The 21,457-nt window shown below is 43.0% G+C and overlaps 1 protein-coding gene across 1 annotated transcript in view; it reads right to left on the reverse strand.

Moving 5' to 3' along the window:
* Positions 1–6,481: 6,481 nt before the first annotated feature.
* LOC139385284 (C-Jun-amino-terminal kinase-interacting protein 1-like) overlaps positions 6,482–21,457 on the reverse strand; it is a 55,307-nt gene continuing 40,331 nt past the window's right edge. The window contains exon 13 of the mRNA XM_071130450.1: positions 6,482–9,632. Coding sequence (XP_070986551.1) covers positions 9,560–9,632 — 73 coding nt within the window. The 3' untranslated portion in view covers positions 6,482–9,559. The remainder of the gene's footprint in view (positions 9,633–21,457) is intronic.

Here is a 21,457-nt window from a genome sequence, read left to right on the forward strand (position 1 = left end):
AGGTGTAATTGTTACAACATACAGGAACTCAAGTCCTTCTGTTCACCTGACAATCAATAATTCTCTTCGGTTATTGTCACAGCCGTGTATATCCCCCCTCAAGCCGATACCACGACGGCCCTCAAGGAACTTCAATGGACTTAATGCAAACTGGAAACAATATATCCTGAGGCTGGATTTGTTGTAGCTGAGGATTTTAACTAAGGAAATTTGAGAACAGGGCTACCTAAACTCTATCAACGCTGGAAAAACACTTTACCACAGTTACTCTAACTTCCGCGATGCATACAATGCCCTCCCCCACACTCTTTTGGCAAATCTGACCACGACTCCATTTTGCTCCTCCCTTCCTATGGACAGAAACTCAAACAGGAAGTACCTGTGCTAAGGAATATTCAATGCTGGTCTGACCAACCAGAATCCACGCTTCACGATTGTTTTGACCACGCGGACTGGAATAAGTTCCAGGTAGCCTCAGAAAATAATATTGACGTATATGCTGATTCGGTGAGTGAATTGATAAGGAATTGTACAGGAGATGTTGTACCCACTGTGACTATTAAAACCTAAACTAACCAGAAACTGTGGATAGATGGTGGAATTCGCGCAAAACTGAAAGCGCGAACCACCACATTTAACCATGGAAAGGTGACTGGGAATATGGCAAGGCAATCAAACAAGCTCTATCAGTATAGAGACAAAGTGGAGTCACAATTCAACGACTCAGACACAAGATGCATGTGGCAGAGTCTACAGACAATCACGGACTACAAAGGAAAACCAGCCACGTCACGCACACCGATGTCTTGCTTCCAGACAAACTAAACACCTTCCTTGCCTGCTTTGAGGATAATACAGTGCCAACAAGGTGTGGCCCGCTACCAAGGACTGTGGGCTCTCCTTCTCCGTGGCCGATGTGAGTAAAACATTTAAACGTGTTAACCCTCGCAAGGCTGCTGGCCCAGACGGCATCCGTAGCCGCGTCCTCAGAGCAGGCGCAGACCAGCTACCTGGTGTGTTTATAGACATATTCAATCAATCCCAATCCCAGTCTGCTGTCCCCACATGCTTCAAGATGGCCACCAATGTACCTGTGTCCAAGAATGCAAGGGTAACTGAACTAAATGGCTATCGCCCCGTAGCACTAACTTCTGTCATCATGAAATGCTTTGAGAGACTAGTCAAGGATCATATCACCTCCACCTTACCTGTCACCCTATGCCCACTTCAATTTTTTTTACCACCTCAATAGGTCCACAGACGATGCAATCGCCATCACACTACACACTGCCCTATCCCATCTGGACAAGAGGACTACCTATGTAAGAATGCTGTTCATTGACTTTAGCTCAGCATTCAACACCATAGTACCCTCCAAGCTCACCATTAAGCTTGAGGCCCTTGGTCTCAACCCTGCCCTGTGCAATTGAGGCCTGGACTTCCTGACGGGCCGCCCCCAGGTGGTGAAGGTATATGACAGCTTGGGGCGGCAGGGTAGTGGTTAGAGTGTTGGACTAGTAACCGGAAGGTTGCAAGTTCAAACCCCCGAGCTGACAAGGTACAAATCTGTCGTTCTGAACTGCCCCTGAACAGGCAGTTAACCCACTGTTCCTAGGCCGTCATTGAAAATAAGAATTTGTTCTTAACTTACTTGCCTAGTTAAATAAAGGTTAAAAAAAAACATACAAAACAACATCTCACACCTTCTATCTCAAGGCCATCAGACTGTTAAACAGCCATCACTATCACAGAGAGGCTTTGGTTACTTTAATGATGCCACTTTAATTCCGTTTTGCTGGTTAAAGCAAGGTTTTTCTGGTTGGTTTCCAACATCTCACAACCTAGATCCTAAATGTTTAATCTTGTGAACTAAGTTTATTTGCCACTTTAATAATTTGTACATATATTGCCTTACTTATCTCATACTGTATCAAATCGAATCAAATGTATTTGTCACATAGACATGGTTAGCAGATGTTAATGCGAGTGTAGCAAAATGCTTGTGCTTCTAGTTACGACAATGCAGTGATAACCAACAAGTAATCTAACCTAACAATTCCAAAAAGAGCATGTACATAAAGATATATGAATGAGTGATGGTTCAGAACGGCATAGGCAAGATGCAGTAGATGACTGGGAAGTTAGAATACTATTCTAACTTCCATCTAATGCATCTTAGCCTATGCCACTCTGTCATTGCTCATATATATATTTATATATTCTTATTCCATTCCATTCCTTTACTTGATTGGTGTGTATTAGGTATTTGTTGTGGAAGTGTTAGATATCACTCATTAGGTATTGCTGCAATGTCGGAACTAGAAGCACAAGCCTTTTGCTACACTCGCAATGACATCTGCTAACCATGTCTATGTGACCAATAAAATGTAATTTAATTTGATCGATAATGTCAAAAGCCGCACTGAAGTCTAACAAATCCTTAGATATCGCAAACCCTTGGATATCTGCATGAACCCTAGCCTAAATCATGAATCAGCCACATTAAAATTGGCTCAATTATTTATTTACTGGCTCAATTATATATTTGGGTTACTACATGATACAAAGAAAAAGTCCCTAGCGGACGTAACCTATATGACGGCTTGTTAGACAAAGGAAAGGGATGGGGACTGAGAAAGAGTGGCAAAAACCAAATGGATTCACTACTCATTCGAGAATAATTGCAATGTATATATTTACGCCCGTATGTCGTTGTTGTCTTCTCTGTTGGAATCCGGTCCATCTGCTGGAGAGTCTCTGGTTGTGTTCATAGTGGATACATCAGGCGTACCCATGGTTGTCGGATAGAATAGTTGTTTTGGCGGTTGTCGGAATTCTCGTACTAGACTTATGTAATTTCAAGCTGCAGACTAATAATTATACGTCTAGGATTTGCTAGATTTGCAAGAGATTGATAGTCTCAGATTTGAACCTTTTCCAGCCGTGTAGCCAAAACTACAGTTGTATTTTCTTCGTGGCCTATAGAATTTTAGCCATTCCAACATAGGGAATCTGTTCTGGCGTTCTCTGACTTAATGTAGGAAGTGGGTTTCATACTCTGTGGAAAAAGGAGCGATTCCATGACGCCAACATAATGTCTATTTTCACGTGGGCATGACCACTAATTTGGTTAACTAATATAAAAACCCATGTTTTCTCATTTAGAAGGTTAACCTCACTAGGGGGTGTGGGACAGTAGCATCCCACCTGGCCAACATCCAGTGAAATTGCAGAGCGCCAAATTCAAAAACAGAAATAATCATTATAAAAATTAATCTCGGTCTCGGTCGTGCGCATGAAAAAGCTCTGGGCCACTGCAGTGTCCACTCATTCAGAGAGGTCTTACTCCCTCATTTTTCAGAATACAAGCCTGAAACAATTTCGAAAGACTGTTGACATCTAGTGGAAGGCATAGGAAGTGCAATTTGAGTCCCAAGTCAATGGATACTGTAAAGACATTCAATAGAAAACTACAAAAATGAAACAATCCTACTTCCTGGATGGATTTTCCTCAGGTTTACGCCTGCCAAATCAGTTCTGTTATACTCACAGTTTTGAAAACTTTAGAGTGTTTTCTATCCAAATCTACCAATTATATGCATATCCTAGCTTCTGAGCCTGAGTAGCAGGCAGTTTACTTTGGGCATGCTTTTCATTCAATATACCGAATGCTGCCCCCTACCCTAGTGAAGTTAACATCACATTACATCTTTTCACAAATAGTTTCATGTTTAAATCACATACATTTTACAACATTTAGATGGAAACCTGACTGCTGGGAAATGTACACTTTAAGAGACAGTTGTGTGTTTCCAGTCCTCATGAGATCACCAAATGAAACACACTCGTCATGACTGTCCCTTAAGTTTCCACAGACCACTCCCACATTCTTAAACATATAAACATTGTTTAATTATTCAAACTTTTGATGTCCAAGGGTCTCTCTATGTTCCACAATTTACATTCCAATCTCGAACACTACAGAGCATAGGGGCAGCATATTTTATGACCGACCATAAAACAGCTGACTTCCCGCTCTCCCCCTCTATGAGAGATAGCACGCTGTAGAGTGGACCCCTGTAGAGTGGACCCCCTTTAACTTCTTGGGGATAGTGAGACACTAACGTCTCAAGTGGCCAATAGCCTCGGGAAATGCAGAGCGCCAAATTCAAATAAAACGCTATAAAACTCAAACTTTCATTAAATCACACATGCAGGGTACTCAATTAAAGCTACACTCGTTGTGAATCCAGCCAACATGTCAGAATGCTTTTCGGCAAAAGCATGAGAAGCTAATATCTGATAGCATACACCCACCTGAACTAGTTGTAAACAAAAGAACTAGCGTAGCAGGCGCTACACAAAACGCTGAAATAAAATATAAAACATGCATTACCTTTGACGAGCTTCTTTGTTGGCACTCCAATATGTCCCGTAAACATCACAATTGGTCCTTTTTTTCAATTAATTCCATCCATGTATACCCAAAATGTCCATTTATAAAGCAGGTTTGATCCGGAAAAAAACAGCTTTCCAAAACACAACGTCACTACAAAACATTTCAAAAGTTGCCTATAAACTTTGCCAAAATATTAATAATTAAATAACTACTTTTGTAATACAAATGTAGGTATTTTTAAACGTTAATAATCAATCAAATTGTAGACGTGGCAATCTGTATTCAATAGAGCAAGTCAACAAAACATGCACCATTTTCCCTCTTGCGTAACTATCAACAGTGTAACGTTGTTCCAGGATGTGCCTCTTCTTCATTTCACCAATGAGTAACTTCAACCCAATTCCAAAGACTGGTGACATCCTGTGGAAGTCGTAGGAACTGTAAAATGGTCGCTATCAAATTTCCCTTGGCAAAGACAACTGAGGGAACGGTCAGAGGAAAAAAATGGTGGTGGGGGATCGCATCTGATAGGCGAAATAAAGGGAGCACTGGAGATGGAGTACCGTCATACTTCTCCGGAAGGGACAGTCGGGCATCGCTGACCTGGGTGGATGGCTGGGTAGGCTGGGGGACTGGCTTACTGTGACGACCCATTTTAGGAAGGCCCTACATCAGAGGTATAGAGAACCTCACTGGTGGTGTCGAGGCGGTGGAGAATGTGGACGACCTCCTTCATGATCATACCCAGTAGAGCCAGCTGGTCATGGTGTTGGTGGAATAGATTACCCTGTTCCTCAACCGTCTGGAAAATGGTGTTAACTTCTACTGCTTCCATTACAAAACAGGAGAAGCATACTGAACGTGAACAAAAACCAATACTGCCTAAAGACTGAGGCCACTGAGGGCTAAATAAAGGGGAAGTAATCAGTGTAATGCTGAAGTCCAGGTGTGCAAAACGATGGGGAGCAGGTGTGCGTAATGATGGTTGCCAAGACCGGTGGTTAGTAGAGAGAGTGAACAGGAGTAGGCGTGATAGCTGATCCCTGGGGTGGCAAGGTAGCCTGGTGGTTAGAGGTGGTTAGAGCTTTGGGCCAGTAACCAAAAGGTTACCGGATCGAGTCCCCAAGCTTACAAGGTAAAAATCTGTTTTTCTGCTCCTGAACAATGCAGCTAACCCACTGTTCCCCTGTAGCCAGTCATTGTAAATAAGAATTTGTTCTTAAATGACTTGCCCAGTTAAATAAAGGTTACACACACATTCTAGCTGAGAAACCTGGCCAACCCTACTCCGGACCTCAGTGAAGACCAAATGACACCACTGTTGAAAGGTGAAGCATCACATGCTCACTTAATGGGTACGGAAGGGTCATAGTGAGTGTGTACTTCATCTGAATTTATTGAAGAGTTCTCTGAAACTGTATTCACTGTAAATGTTGCATATTTCAGATCAATTGGAGCTTGTTTACCCTCAAGCAATCTGTACTTTGTTCCAAACAAAATGGAGATCATGAAAACTATGATCCCTTATTGATATCACCTGTTAAATTCACTTCAACCAGTGTAGATGAAGGGGAGGAGACAGGTTAAAGAATGGCTGTATGTCTGCCATTCAGAGGGTGAATGGGCAAGACAACATATTTAAGTGCCTTTGAATGGTGTATGTGTGTCAAGAACTGCAATGCTGCTGGGTTTTTCACGCTCAACAATTTCCCATATATATCAAGAATGGTCCACCACCCAAAGGACAGCCAACTTGACACAACTGTAGGAAGCATTGGAGTCAACATGGGCCAGCATCCCTGTGGAATGCTTTTGACACCTTCTAGAGTCCATGCCCCAACGAATTTAGGCTCTTCTGAGGGCAAAAGGGGGTACAACTCAATATTAGGAAGGTGTTCCTAATGTTTTGTATACTCAGAATATAAGGAGGTACAGCCTTCTCACTCATCATGAATAATAATGAGTGAGAATTTTACAAAGGCTACAAAAAACAGGCAAACCTCTCACCATTACCAATAACTTTCTCTCTCATTATTATGCACTATTCATTCATGATTATCCATAATAATGTTAGCATTCTAATTAATGTAGAAGTGTTCAGAAACATATTTTATTCTTACTTACAATAATTAAGTAAATATCAATAAACACAACCAAAACGAACTGCAAATGCATCCAATAACTTTGTAGACACAAGCTTGGTGTAGTCATTGATTGCAAGGAATATTGGACAAAGTTCTACACTTCTGTCTACTTTAATACACTATACTTGAATTTAAACAAACACTTTTGTGTTTGTTTAAACAAACACAAATGACTTCTTCAAATGTGAGGGACTAGATATGTAAAGTGCTTTCATTTATAAATGGTAAAACAGATATGTATGAAAATACCCTCAAATAAAACATTTGATCTCAAATCCTGTATGCTGGAGTATAGAGCCAAATAAAATGTTTTAGCTTCACTGTCCAAATACATATGGAAAATAAGCCATTTACAGTCCCTCTTATTGCCAGAAGCTTCTTCTGAAAGACCCCTTTCAGAAGAAGGGTGAGAAATCAGACCACTAAGCCAAAAAGGACACTGACATCGTGAGGACAACCAGAGAGTTGAACCAGAGAAGTGCGTCATTGAGAAGGCTAAACGAGACCTTCAACACGTAATTACATCATTATATTCTGACTGATGTCAATGCGGCAGTTCGGGGCAAGGTTAGGGTTAAAATAAGCATAGCTGACAAATTCACCCAAATGTATATTTCTCTCTGTACTTTCTCCCTTTCGCTCTTTTTCATATCCCCATTTTGGGTAACACGCATCAGAGTGTGTTGGCCCGTTGTACTAAGTTCTAATCAATAGCCTAGACTGTGTTTTGTGTATGTGTATCTTTTATTATCATTTTAGCTTTCTAGTAAATAAATAATCAACTAAAATTGGTGTGGTACGAACTCATTGGTGGGACTCGGATGTGTGCAGATTCCCGGATTATGCGACGTTCAGAATGAGACTGGAGGAAATTGATTAATTAGTGACTGTTGTAAAATCGATATTCTTTGAGTTAATTTTCCCATGGTGCCCCAGGTTAATGAGTTAATAATTGCCTGATTAATTGAATCACGCAATTATAAACCGTTAATCATTCGATGAGCAGCAGTTGTTACATTAACTAATACAACGTCACGACAGCAGTATTGGGATGGATCCACCTAGCCTTCCAGTGAACTTAGGGTATAATTGTGGTTCCATCAGAATCTACAAGCAACAAATGGGTAAGAGCGATTGGCTGATTTCAGACCAGGCCATTGTTTCCAGAAACAAAGAACTGGCCATGGGTTGGCCATTTTGAGGTGAGGTCCTATCTTATTATGTTGAACCTTGATCTAGTCTTACTTTACTCTTGTCTTACTATCTCAACACACACATGATATCTCCTCCGCAAAAACAGCCTGTTTTCAACCTCTCCTATCAACACACCATGTGGTATATCTAAATGATATAGTAATAACTACAATGATCCTTCAAAGAGGCATTACTTGTAACACCAGTCTCCCACTGCCTTGTACCTCCTAGTCAGAGCACCTCTGTAATAGACTTAGGCTTTCCTTTAAAACTACATCTCCCATCATCCATTTCCTACACATTTCCTACAAACCTTTCATGTCCTTTTTGTGAGGGTCAGAGGTAATTCCCTTTTATGTTACCAGGGTAACAGCTTGAGTAAGCGTCTTTATCTTATACCCAGTTATCTGAATAGCAACCCCATCTGAACTCTCAATATGAACTCTCATTTCATGTTGAAACTGAGCATGAGAAGAACTATGAGGCAGTCCACAGTGACCCTTCCTGCAAATTAGAAGGCTAAAACATCCTTAAAAGCAAGCCAAATCGGTTGACTGGAAACTCTGTGGTCCACCTCTTTGTTCCTGATCATGAAATTACAATACTGTAATTCAATTAAGGAGTGTACCCTTAATGATTTATCAAGAATCAGTCTTCCCACAAATAAAATAATAACTAGGGTCATGTTCAGCACAAACAAAAGGAAACATTTTCGAACAGAAAACAACGTGAGCGCTTTTATTGGTAGGAATCTCCTTTTTTTAAATGTTCGCTTGATTCCTTAATGTGAATATATTTGAAGGCTCTGACAATGTACCAGAGATACTACCAAAGGCTTTGCAGCATATTAAAGGCTTTGCAGCATATTAAAGACACATTCCTGGTCAACAGTGTGACCCTAATGCTTACTTGTTTTTGTTTTAGTGGGAGCAACCACATGGAAAATAAGTAACAGTTAGCCACTGATAATTTGGCAGATCATTTGTCATCCCCTTAATTGTAAAGGTTGGGGTAGGGTAATTTGATCCTAGATCATTAGTTACCTTCGCCCACAGGACTCTCCAGTGAGGCCTTATCACCCTCTCCAAACACACTGCACAATTAGCTCATGCAGAATCAGTTTCCCTCACGCAATGTATCACACCAAAATGTGAGATTCCAAAGAATTAGGGATTAGAATACTCAAATACTAGTAATTTAATAGGATCTTTATGGCAGGTTCATTCATTAGTTAATTTATTTTCCCTGACCTCCATTTGCTGTTACCTTAGTGACTACTGTTTTTTCTGGGGTTCACCAAGTCCACAAAGCTCAGTGTTCTACCTGGGATTCAAGCTCCAAGTCCACAAAGCTCAGTGTTCTACCTGGGATTCAAGCTCCAAGTCCACAAAGTTCAGTGTTCTACCTGGGATTCAAGCTCCAAGTCCACAAAGCCCAGTGTTCTTACCTGGGATTCAAGTCGACAAAGATTAGTCTCAGACTATTCCAGTCCAGGTCACTATGATTTGAGCATTGTGCTTTGAGTGGACAGCCTGAGGACACCATAGGCACATTAACTTCCTCATCAGTGACTCCATTTAGCATATTTTGCAACCCTCTCTTCAACGTCTCCACTATGTTTGGATCAATTATTTGTTCAATCTTCATACTGTTTGACATATTTGGATAAACAGTAGACACCAATACCTCTCCTTCTTTCTCTCTCTCCATATTTTTGTCAGATATATTAGTTCATATTTGTTAGAAATGTTTTCTCCGTCATGCAACTTTATGTTATGATAATCTGTAATGTACAGGGTTGTGGGGGAAGTTGGGGCGGGTGCTATTCCAGGTAAATATCCACTGTTGGACAGGAGTAATCTACAAATTCCTTATAGTACAACTGGAAGGCTTTCCTGTAGAAGAGACAAGAGGGGAGAACAGAGGGGGGGGGGGGGGGGGGGGGGTAGATAAACAAAAAGGTTATTCAATCATTCAGTTCCTTATCTGACAGGTATGACAACTCTCTACAGAAGCATACACTCAGTTGTCAGTTTATTAGGTACACCCATCCTGCACCGGGTCGGAGCCCCCTTTGTGTATAAGGTGGCTGTTGTGAAATTGTTAGGTTAGATTACTCGTTGGTTATTACTGCATTGTCGGAACTAGAAGCACAAGCATTTCGCTACACTCGCATTAACATCTGCTAACCATGTGTATGTGACGAATACAATTTGATTTGATTTGCCTCCAGAACAGCCTTCATTCTTTGTGGCATGGAAACGTTGCGCAATTGGTATCAAAAGACCGAACGTGTGCCACGAAAACATTTCACACACCATTGCACCACCGCTACCAGCCTGTACCGTTGACACCAGGCAGGATGGGGCCATGGGCTCATGCTACTTACGCCAAGTCTCGACACTGCCCACAGCATGATGCAACAGCATGATGCAACATTCATTGCATCAATTGTCCAGTGTTGGTGATCGCGTGCCCACTGGTGCCACTTCTTGTTTTTAGCTGATTGTAGTGGAACCCGATGTGGTGTGGTTGTCTGCTGCAATAGCCCATCTGTGACAAGGACTGACGATTGTGTGTACTCAAATGCCGTTCTGAACACCACTGTTGTACTGTGCTGTTATTTGCCTTTGGCCCACATATTAGCTTGAACGATTCTTGCCATTCTCCTTCGACCTCTATCATCAACGTTTTTAGTTTGTCGCATTATTCTCGGTAAACTATGGACACTGTTGTATGTAAAAAGCCCAGGAGGGCTTTTTCTGAGATACTGGAACCGGCGAGCCTGACACCGACAATCATACTATGCTCAAGGTAGCTTAGGTCACTCGTTTTGCCCATTCTAACATTCAATCGAATATTAACTGAATGACTCAATGCTTGTCTGACTGCTTTATGTAGCAAGCCATGTGACTAACTGTCTAGGAGCGAGCCATTTTCGTGAACGGGGTGGTGTACCTAATAAACTGGGTGTACTGGGCCAACTGCAACCAACAGGCAGAATTTAGAGCTGGATTTCTTAAAACGCTACCTACAGGATGCTAAAACATTTGCTTGCAACCAAAAGCCCACAAAAATTAACTAGCAGATCAGTTGATGTCATGTTGTCACTGTTTCAAAAGAGTTAGATGCCAGACAGCTGCGTCTAGGTTCTCTACTCTTGGCCCAATGAAGTATTGGGAACATTGAAAATAGCAAGGCTGGTAATTAATAACACATATTTATTGTTAGAATATAAACCGAATGAATTTTAAGAAACTCGAGGACAGTAAACTCAAGCAGTGTATAGTTCAGTACAGGAAAATAGAGTATAGTTCAGTACAGTAGAAAATAGTTCAGTACCTTAAAGTTCAGGAGAGTAGAGTATAGTTCAGTGAAGTAGAGCACAGTACTGTACTGAAGTGAACTATTCTCTACTGTACTGTACTGAACTCTACTTTCCTGTACTGTACTGAACTATACTTTACTCGAGTTTACTGTACAGTAGAGTACGATACTGTATAGTTCAGTACAGTAGAGTACAATGCAATATAGTTCACTACAGTAGAGTAGAGTATAGTTCACTTGAGTACCGTACTCTACTGTACTATACTCTACTGAACTATACTGCCTGAACTATTTTGTACTGTACTGCACTGAACTATACTCTAGAAAAAACATATGGTATAGTACAATAGAGTACAGACTGTACTGAACTCCACTCTACTGTACTGAACTCTTCTCTACTTTTCTATACTGTACTGAACTATACTCAAATTTATTGTACAGTAGAGTAGAGTACAGTAATGTGCAAGACAGTACATTATAAATACCTATGTTTGGGCCACAGAATATAATTTGTAATTTGACACATTGATTATACTATAATTAATACACATATAGATTATATTAACTCAATCATGATTGGGTTGATTAGGTTACTAATTTTAGATGTAGGCAGTTCAGGAATACTTTATTTTCTCATTTTAATAAGAAATGACCATACTGTATTAAAATGTCTCTATTAATGGATACAAAACATTTGAAATTAAAAGTAATCTAACACAAGCTGTACATAAGTAAAATGTGTAGAGTAAAGATATTACGTTTAAGGGCTAAATAGTCTTGAAAAATGTTGGAAGCAAACAGGACTTAAAGGTCAACTGCCCCTTAGAACCACACTTCTCTGGGTTTAAATGGCTTATGTGGCATAGATATGAGTTAGAAACATTAATTACAGTGTCAAAATTGACTACAAAGTGTAAATCGGATAATTTTGGTTATAAAGGCAGTCTTGTCCAAAACTGAGTTTTGTAAGTTAGTTTGTTACGACTTGGGTATGGTTGGGTATGGATTACTTACTTATCATGTGAACATTTGCTGTCAAGTCAAAGTGCAACGCACGCACATTTAGCTCGGCAAATAGGAGTTAAAATGGGCTTCCATAAAGTTGGTCCAAACTTCCAATGCATTTCAACAATATGATAGATTTGATCCGACACGGTCACTTCTGCTGTTAGCAAGCCAGGCCAGCTATGATACCACATATTAAAAGGGGAATGATACTATATCTAGCTAAATACAGTGCCTTATGAAAGGATTCACACAACTTGACATTTTCCATATTATGTTATGCTACTGCCTGATTGATTACATTTAGATTTTGGGTCACTGGCCTACACAAAATACCCCATGATGTCAAAGTGGAAAATGTTTAATTTTTTTTTACAAATTAATAAAACATTTAAAGCTGAAAGAAGTCAGTAAGTATTCAAACCCTTTGTTATGGCAAGCCTAAGTACAGGATAAAAAATGTCCTTAACAAGTCACATAGGTTGCATGGACTTCTGTGCAATAATGGTGTTTAACATGATTTTTGAAGGAGTATCTCATCTTTGTACCCCATACATAAAGTTATCTAGTTATCTAAGTTATCCATCTTAGTCGAGCAATGAATTTAGAACACAGATTCAACCACAAAGACCAGGGAGGTTTTCCAATGCCTCACAAATAAGAGCACATATTGGTAGATTAGTAAAAAAAAAGCAGACATTGAATATCCCTTTGAGCATGGTGAAGTTATTAATTACACTTTGGATTGTGCATTAATACACCCAGTCACTGTCACTCCCTGACCTTAGGTCAGGGTGTGACTAGGGTGGGAAATCTATGTTTTCTATTTCTTTGTTGGCCTGGTATGGTTCCCAATCAGAGGCTGCTGTCTATCGTTGTCTCTGATTGGGGATCATATTTAGGCAGCCTTTTCACACCTGTTGTTTGTGGGATCTTGTTTTTGTGTTGTGCCTGTGAGCACACCATTACTTCACGTTTTGTTTGTTTCTGTATTGTTTTGGTGAGTTTCAATATTTAAACATGTGGAACTCTACGTACGCTGGCCTTGGTCCATTTATTCTTCCAGCGATTGTGGCAGTCACTACAAAGATACAGGCGTCCTTCCTAACTCAGTTGCTGGAGAGGAAGGAAACCGCATATGGATTTCACCATGAGGCCAATGGTGACTTTAAAACAGCTACAAAGTTTAATGGCTGTGATAGAAAACTGAGGATGGATCGACAACATTGTAGTTACTCCACAATACTAGCTAATTGACAGAGGGAAAATAAATCTGTACATAATTACCTTCTTTGGGACTGGGGGCAGTATTGAATAGCTTGGATAATAAGGTGCCCAGAGTAAACTGCCTGTTACTCAGGCCCAAAAGCTAGAATATGCATATTATTAGTAGGTTTTGATAGAAAACACTCTGAAGTTTCTAAAATTATTTGAATGATGTCTGTGAGTATAACAGACCTCATATGGCAGCCAACCAGGATGTGGGAAATTTGAGGTTGTAGTTTTTCAAGTCATTGCCTATCAAATATACAGTGTCTATGGGGTCATATTGCACTTCCTAAGGCTTCCACTAGATGTCAACAGTCTTTAGAACCTTGTTTGAGGCTTCTACTGTGAAGGGAGAGAGAATGAGAGCTGTTTCAACCAGGTGTCTGGCAGAGTGCCATGAGCTCAGTCTCGCGCGTGTCTGTGAGAGTTAGCTAGGTTCAATTGCATTTCTAAAGACAAAGGAATTGTCCGGTTGAAACATTATTGAAGATTTATGATAAAAACATCCTAAAGATTGATTATATACATCGTTTGACATGTTTCTACGAACTGTAATATAACTTTTCATCTGAACTTTCGCCTGGACTTGCCCGCGCCTCGTGAGTTTGGATTTGTGAACTAAACTCACAAACAAAAAGGAGGTTTTGGACATAAATGATGGACTTTACCAAACAACACAAACATTTATTGTGGAACTGGGATTCCTGGGAGTGCATACTGATGAAGATCATCAAAGGAAAGTGAATATTTATATTGCTATTTTTGACTTTTGTGACACCTCACTTTCCTTGGCTAGGTATGTTTCTCTGTGGTTAGGTGCTGAACTGACATAATCACAAGGTGTGCTTTCGCCGTAAAGCCTTTTTGAAATCTGACACAGCGGTTCCATTAAGGAGAAGTTTATCTATATTTCCATGCATAACACTTGTATCTTTTATCAATGTTTATTTTGAGTATTTCTGTAATTTGATGTTGCTCTCTGCACTTTCACCGGATGTTTGTTTGAGACAATGCACTTCTGAACATAAAACACCAATTTCAAATGAGGTTTATGGACATAAAGGTTAATTATATCGAACAAAACACACATTTATTGTGAAACATGAAGTCCTGTGAGTGCCATCTGATGAAGATCATCAAAGGTTAGTGATTAATTTAACCGCTATTTCTGACTTTTGTGAGGGCTCTCCTTGGCTGGAAAATGTCTTTATGGTTTTCTGTGACTAGGTGCTGACCTAACATAATCGTTTGGTGTGCTTTCACAGTAAAGCCTATTTGAAATCGGACACTTTGGCTGGATTTACAAGAAGTTAATCTTTAAAATGGTGTAAAATACTTTTATGTTTGAGGAATTTTATTTATGGGATTTCTGTTGTGTTTAATTAGGCGCCCTGCAATTTCACTGGCTGTTGGCGAGGTGGGACGCTAAAATATTCCAAAACATGCATCCTGTTTGCAAGAAGGCACTAAAGTAATACTGCTAGAATTGGGGCAAAGCAATTCACGTTTTGTCTTCAATACAAAGTGTTATGTTTGGCAGCTCCAATACAACACAGTACTGAGTACCACTCACCATTTGTTCAAGCATAGTGGTGGCTGCATCATGTTATGGGTATGCTTGTAATCATTAAGGAGTGGGGTGTTTTTTCATGATTAAAAATTAAACGGAATGGCGCTAAGCACAGGCAAAATCCTAGAGGAAAACCTGTTTCATACTGCTCTCCATCAGACACTGGGGGATGAATTCACCTTTCAGCAGTACAATTGTCATGTCTTGTCATGTTATGTCTTGTTCCTGTTCTTTCTCTTCACTCTGTCTCCCTCTGCTGGTCGTATTAGGTTACCTTCTCTTTCTCTCCTCCTCCAGCTGTTCCTCATCTCCTCTAACTACCTCGTTCACCCTCTTCCCACCCTTTATCCCTCTGATTAGGTCTCTATTTCTCTCTCTGTTCCTGCCTCTTTCTTTGTCAGATTCTCGTTTGAGTTTCTCATGCCAGAAACAAACTATCGTCTCGTTTGCTTCACCCTTGTCCTGTCCCGTCCTGTCGGAATCCGCCTGGCAAGTGCATCCTGTACTCAGCTAACTGTCTTGTCGTTTGTACTGTGTCCAGTTCATCTGATGCTACGTGAGATCAGGTACCACTGTTCCTCTACGACCCGCGCCTACCCAGAGAGACCTGCAGCCTGTCGCCGCTAACCCAGCTATTCTCCTCTGCTGCTAAGAAGGGGGCTCTTTTGTAATTATCAGGACTTTTTTTTTCATTTGTCGCCCTGTCTGCGGATTGTCTATTTTTCCATTATCTACATCTGAAGAGGATCTATGTCTTCCCTGTGTTTACATTAAAAGACTCTATTTTTGTTAAACCGCTTTTGGGTCCTCACTCACCTGCACAACAGAAGAATCTGACCAAGATGGACCCAGCGACTCCGGATCCTTTCCACTCAGCCGTCGAGATCCAGGGAGCGATGCTAGGCAGACACAAGGAGGAATTGTCTGCTGCTCGACATGCCGTTGAGACCCTGGCCGCCCAAGTCTCCGACCTCACAAGACAGATTCACCATCTCCGCCTTGATCCACCGGCCACTTCCAGGGCTTCCGAATCTCCGGAGCCCAGAATCAATAACCCGCCGTGTTACTCTGGGGAGCCCACTGAATGCCGCTCGTTCCTCACTCAGTGTGATGTTGTGTTTTCTCTCCAGCCCAACACTTACTCCAGGAGCACAGCTCGTATCGCCTACGTCATATCTCTCCTTACTGGACGGGCTCGTGAGTGGGGCACGGCAATCTGGGAGGCGAAGGCTGAGTGTACTAACCAGTATCAGGACTTTAAGGAGGAGATGATACGGGTTTTTGACCGTTCTGTTTTTGGGGAGGAAGCTTCCAGGGCCCTGTCTTCCCTATGTCAAGGTAATCGATCCATAACAGATTACTCTATTGAGTTTCGCACTCTTGCTGCCTCCAGTGACTGGAACGAGCCGGCTTTGCTCGCCCGTTTTCTGGAGGGTCTCCGCGCGGAGGTTAAGGATGAGATTCTCTCCCGGGAGGTTCCTTCCAGCGTGGATTCCTTGATTGAACTCGCTATTCGCATAGAGCGACGGTTTGATCTTCGTCGCCGAGCTCGTGGAAAGGAGCTTGCGTTCTCCGTTGCCCCCCTCTCCGCATCACTACCATCTTCCTCCGCCCGGCTCGGGTTCTGAGCCTATGCAGCTGGGGGGTATCCGCATCTCGGCTTAGGAGAAGGAACGGAGAATCACCAACCGCCTCTGTCTCTATTGCGGTTCCGCTGGTCATTTTGTCACTTCATGCCCAGTAAAAGCCAGAGCTCATCAGTAAGAGGAGGGCTACTGGTGAGCGCTACAACTCTGGTCTCTCCTTCAAGATCCTGCACTACCTTTTTGGTCCATCTCCGCTGGACCGGTTCGTCAGCTTCCTGCAGTGCCTTGATAGACTCTGGGGCGGAGGGCTGTTTTATGGACGAGACCTGGGCTCGGGAACATGACATTCCTCTCAGACAGTTAAGGGATCCCACGGCCTTGTTCGCTTTGGATGGTAGTTCTCTCCCCAGGATTCAGCGTGAAACGCTACCTTTAACCCTCACTGTCTCTGGTAATCATAGCGAAACCATTTATTTTTTAATTTTTCGTTCACCTTTTACACCTGTTGTTTTGGGCCATCCCTGGCTAGTTCGTCATAATCCTTCTATTAATTGGTCTAGTAATTCTATCCTCTCCTGGAATGTCTCTTGTCATGTGAAATGTTTAATGTCTGCTATCCCTCCTGTTTCCTCTGTCTCTTCTTCACAGGAGGAGCCTGGTGATTTGACGGGGGTGCCGGAGGATTATCACGATCTGCGCACGGTGTTCAGTCGGTCCAGGGCCACCTCTCTTCCTCCGCACCGGTCGTATGATTGTAGTATTGATCTCCTTCCGGGAACCACTCCCCCCCGGGGTAGACTATACTCTCTGTCGGCTCCCGAACGTAAGGCTCTCGAAGATTATTTTGTCTGTAGCTCTCGACGCCGGTACCATAGTCCCCTCCTCCTCTCCCGCCGGAGCGGGGGTTTTTTTTGTTCAGAAGAAGGACGGGTCCCTGCGCCCCTGCATGGATTATCGAGGGCTGAATGACATAACAGTTAAGAATCGTTATCCGCTCCCTCTTATGTCTTCAGCCTTCGAGATCCTGCAGGGAGCCAGGTTTTTCACTAAGTTGGACCTTCGTAACGCTTACCATCTCGTGCGCATCAGGGAGGGGGACGAGTGGAAAACGGCGTTTAACACTCCGTTAGTGCACTTTGAATACCGGGTTCTTCCTTTCGGCCTCGTAAACGCTCCAGCTGTCTTTCAGGCATTAGTAAATGACGTCCTGAGAGACATGCTGAACATCTTTGTTTTCGTTTACATTGACGATATCCTGATTTTTTCACCGTCACTCCAGATTCATGTTCAGCACGTTCGACGCGTCCTCCAGCGCCTTTTAGAGAATTGTCTTTATGTGAAGGCTGAGAAGTGCACTTTTCATGCCTCCTCCGTCACATTTCTCGGTTCTGTCATTTCCGCTGAAGGCATTAAGATGGATCCCGCTAAGGTCCAAGCTGTCATTAATTGGCCCGTTCCTAAATCACGCGTCGAGCTGCAGCGCTTTCTCGGCTTCGCGAATTTCTATCGTCGTTTCATCCGTAATTTCGGTCAGGTGGCAGCTCCCCTCACAGCCCTTACTTCTGTCAAGAAGCTTTTGATCTTCTCAAGAATCGTTTTACATCCGCACCTATCCTTGTTACACCTGACATCTCTAGACAGTTTGTTGTCGAGGTTGACGCGTCAGAGGTGGGCGTGGGAGCCATTCTTTCTCAGCGCTCCCTCTCTGACAACAAGGTCCACCCTTGCGCGTATTTTTCTCATCGCCTGTCGCCGTCGGAACGTAACTATGATGTGGGAAACCGCAAACTGCTCGCCATCCGCTTAGCCCTAGGCGAATGGCTACAGTGGTTGGAGGGGGCGACCGTTCCTTTTGTCGTTTGGACTGACCATAGGAACCTTGAGCACATCCGTTCTGCCAAACGACTTAATGCGCGTCAGGCTCGTTGGGCTCTGTTTTTCGCTCGTTTCGAGTTCGTAATTTCTTATCGTCGGGGCTCTAAGAACACCAAGCCTGATGCTTTATCTCGTCTCTTCAGTTCTTCAGTAGTCTACACCGACCCCGAGGGGATTCTCCCTGAGGGGCGTGTTGTCGGGTTGACTGTCTGGGGAATTGAGAGGCAGGTAAAGCGAGCACTCACTCACACTCCGTCGCCGCGCGCTTGCCCTAGGAACCTTATTTTCGTTCCCGTTCCTACTCGTCTGGCCGTTCTTCAGTGGGCTCACTCTGCCAAGTTAGCCGGCCACCCCGGCGTTCGGGGTACGCTTGCTTCCATTCGTCAGCGTTTTTGGTGGCCCACTCGGGAACGTGACACGCGTCGTTTCGTGGCTGCTTGTTCGGTCTGTGCGCAGACTAAGTCCGGGAACTCCCCTCCTGCCGGTTGTCTCAGACCGCTTCCCATTCCCTCTCGACCGTGGTCTCACATCGCCTTAGATTTTATCACCGGACTGCCTTCGTCAGCGGGGAAGACAGTTATTCTTACGGTTGTCGATAGGTTCTCTAAGGCGGCTCATTTTATTCCCCTCGCTAAGCTCCCTTCTGCTAAAGAAACGGCACAAATCATCATCGAGAATGTTTTCAGAATTCATGGCCTTCCGTCAGACGTCGTTTCGGACAGGGGCCCGCAGTTCACGTCTCAATTTTGGAGGGAGTTTTGCCGTTTGATTGGGGCTTCCGTCAGTTTCTCGTCCGGCTTCCACCCTCAGTCTAACGGTCAAGCCGAACGGGCCAATCAGACTGTTGGTCGCATCTTACGCAGCCTTTCTTTTCGTAACCCTGCGTCTTGGTCAGAACAGCTCCCCTGGGCAGAATACGCCCACAACTCGCTTCCTTCGTCTGCGACCGGTCTATCTCCTTTTCAGAGTAGCCTCGGGTACCAACCTCCACTGTTCTCGTCTCAGCTCGCCGAGTCCTGCGTCCCCTCCGCTCAGGCTTTTGTCCAACGTTGTGAGCGCACCTGGAAGGGGGTCAGGTCTGCACTTTGCCGTTATAGGGCGCAGACTGTGAGAGCCGCTAATAAGCGTAGAACTAAGAGTCCTAGATATTGTCGCGGTCAGAGAGTATGGCTCTCCACTCAAAACCTTCCCCTTAAGACAGCTTCTCGCAAGTTGACCCCGCGGTTCATTGGTCCGTTCCGTATTTCTCAGATCATTAATCCTGTCGCTGTGCGAGTTGGGTTCCCTCTCGGGACGTGCTGGACCGTTCGCTGATCGATGATTTCCTCCGTTGCCGCCAGGTTTCCTCCTCGAGTGCGCCAGGGGGCGCTCGTTGAGTGGGGGGTACTGTCATGTCTTGTCATGTTATGTCTTGTTCCTGTTCTTTCTCTTCACTCTGTCTCCCTCTGCTGGTCGTATTAGGTTACCTTCTCTTTCTCTCCTCCTCCAGCTGTTCCTCATCTCCTCTAACTACCTTGTTCACCCTCTTCCCACCTGTTCCCTTTTTCCCTCTGATTAGGTCTCTATTTCTCTCTCTGTTCCTGCCTCTTTCTTTGTCAGATTCTCGTTTGAGTTTCTCATGCCAGAAACAAACTATCGTCTCGTTTGCTTCACCCTTGTCCTGTCCCGTCCTGTCGGAATCCGCCTGGCAAGTGCATCCTGTACTCAGCTAACTGTCTTGTCGTTTGTACTGTGTCCAGTTCATCTGATGCTACGTGAGATCAGGTACCACTGTTCCTCTACGACCCGCGCCTACCCAGAGAGACCTGCAGCCTGTCGCCGCTAACCCAGCTATTCTCCTCTGCTGCTAAGGGGGCTCTTTTGTAATTATCAGAAGGACTTTTTGTTTCATTTGTCGCCCTGTCTGCGGATTGTCTATTTTTCCATGATCTACATCTGAAGAGGATCTATGTCTTCCCTGTGTTTACATTAAAAGACTCTATTTTTGTTAAACCGCTTTTGGGTCCTCACTCACCTGCACAACAACAATAGCCTAAAATGGCAAAGCCAAATATACACTGGAGTTGCTTACAAAGAAGACAGTGAATTGTCCTGAGTAGCCGAGCTACAGTTTTGGCTGAAAAACGTCTTGAAAATCGATGAAAAGACTTGAAAATGGTTGTCTAGCAATGATCAACAAACAACTTGACAGAGCTTGAACAATTTTGAAAAGAATAATGGTCAATATTGTAATATCTAGGTGTGCAAAGCCCTTAGAGACTTACAGAGAAAGAATCCCAGCTGTAATCGCTGCCCAAGGTGATTATAACATGAATTGACTCAGGGTGTGAATACTTATGTAACTAAGATATCTTTGTACTCCATGTTCAATACATTTGCATAAACGTCAAAAAATGTCATATTTTATTTATTTCATCACATTCCCAGTGGGTCAGAAATGTACATACACTCAATTAGTATTTGGTAGCATTGCCTCTAAATTGTTTAAGTTGGGTAAATATTGGCTGATGTAACTGAGTCAGGTCTGTAGGCCTCCTTGCTCGCACACGCTTTCTCAGTTCTGCCCACAAATTTTCTGTAAGATTGAGGTCAGGCCTTTGTAATGGCCACTCCAATACCATAACATTGTTGTCCTTAAACTAAATTTGCTTGAGGTCAATGTCCATTTGGAAGACCCATTTGTGACCAAGCTTTAACTGATGTCTTGAGATGTTGCTTCAGTATATCCACATAATTTTCAATTCCTCATGATGCCATCTATTTTGTGAAGTGCACCAGTCCCTCTTGCAGCAAAGCACCCCCACAACATGATGCTGCCACCCCCGTGTTTCACGGTTGGGATGGTGTTTGTCCGCTTGCAATCCTCCCACTTTTTCCTCCAAACATAATGATGGTCAATATGGTCAAACAGTTCTATTTTTGTTTCATCAGACCAGAGGACATTTCTCCAAAAAGTACCATCTTTGTCCCCATGTGCAATTGCAAACCGTAGTCTGGTTTTTGTATTGCGGTTTTGAAGCAGTGGCTTCTTCCTTCCTGAGCGGCCTTTCGGGTTATGTCGATTTTGGACTGGGATTGATTTGCACTT

Source organism: Oncorhynchus clarkii, chromosome 26 (genome assembly GCF_045791955.1).
Source record: "Oncorhynchus clarkii lewisi isolate Uvic-CL-2024 chromosome 26, UVic_Ocla_1.0, whole genome shotgun sequence".
In the NCBI taxonomy this organism is placed as follows: Eukaryota; Metazoa; Chordata; class Actinopteri; order Salmoniformes; family Salmonidae; genus Oncorhynchus; species Oncorhynchus clarkii.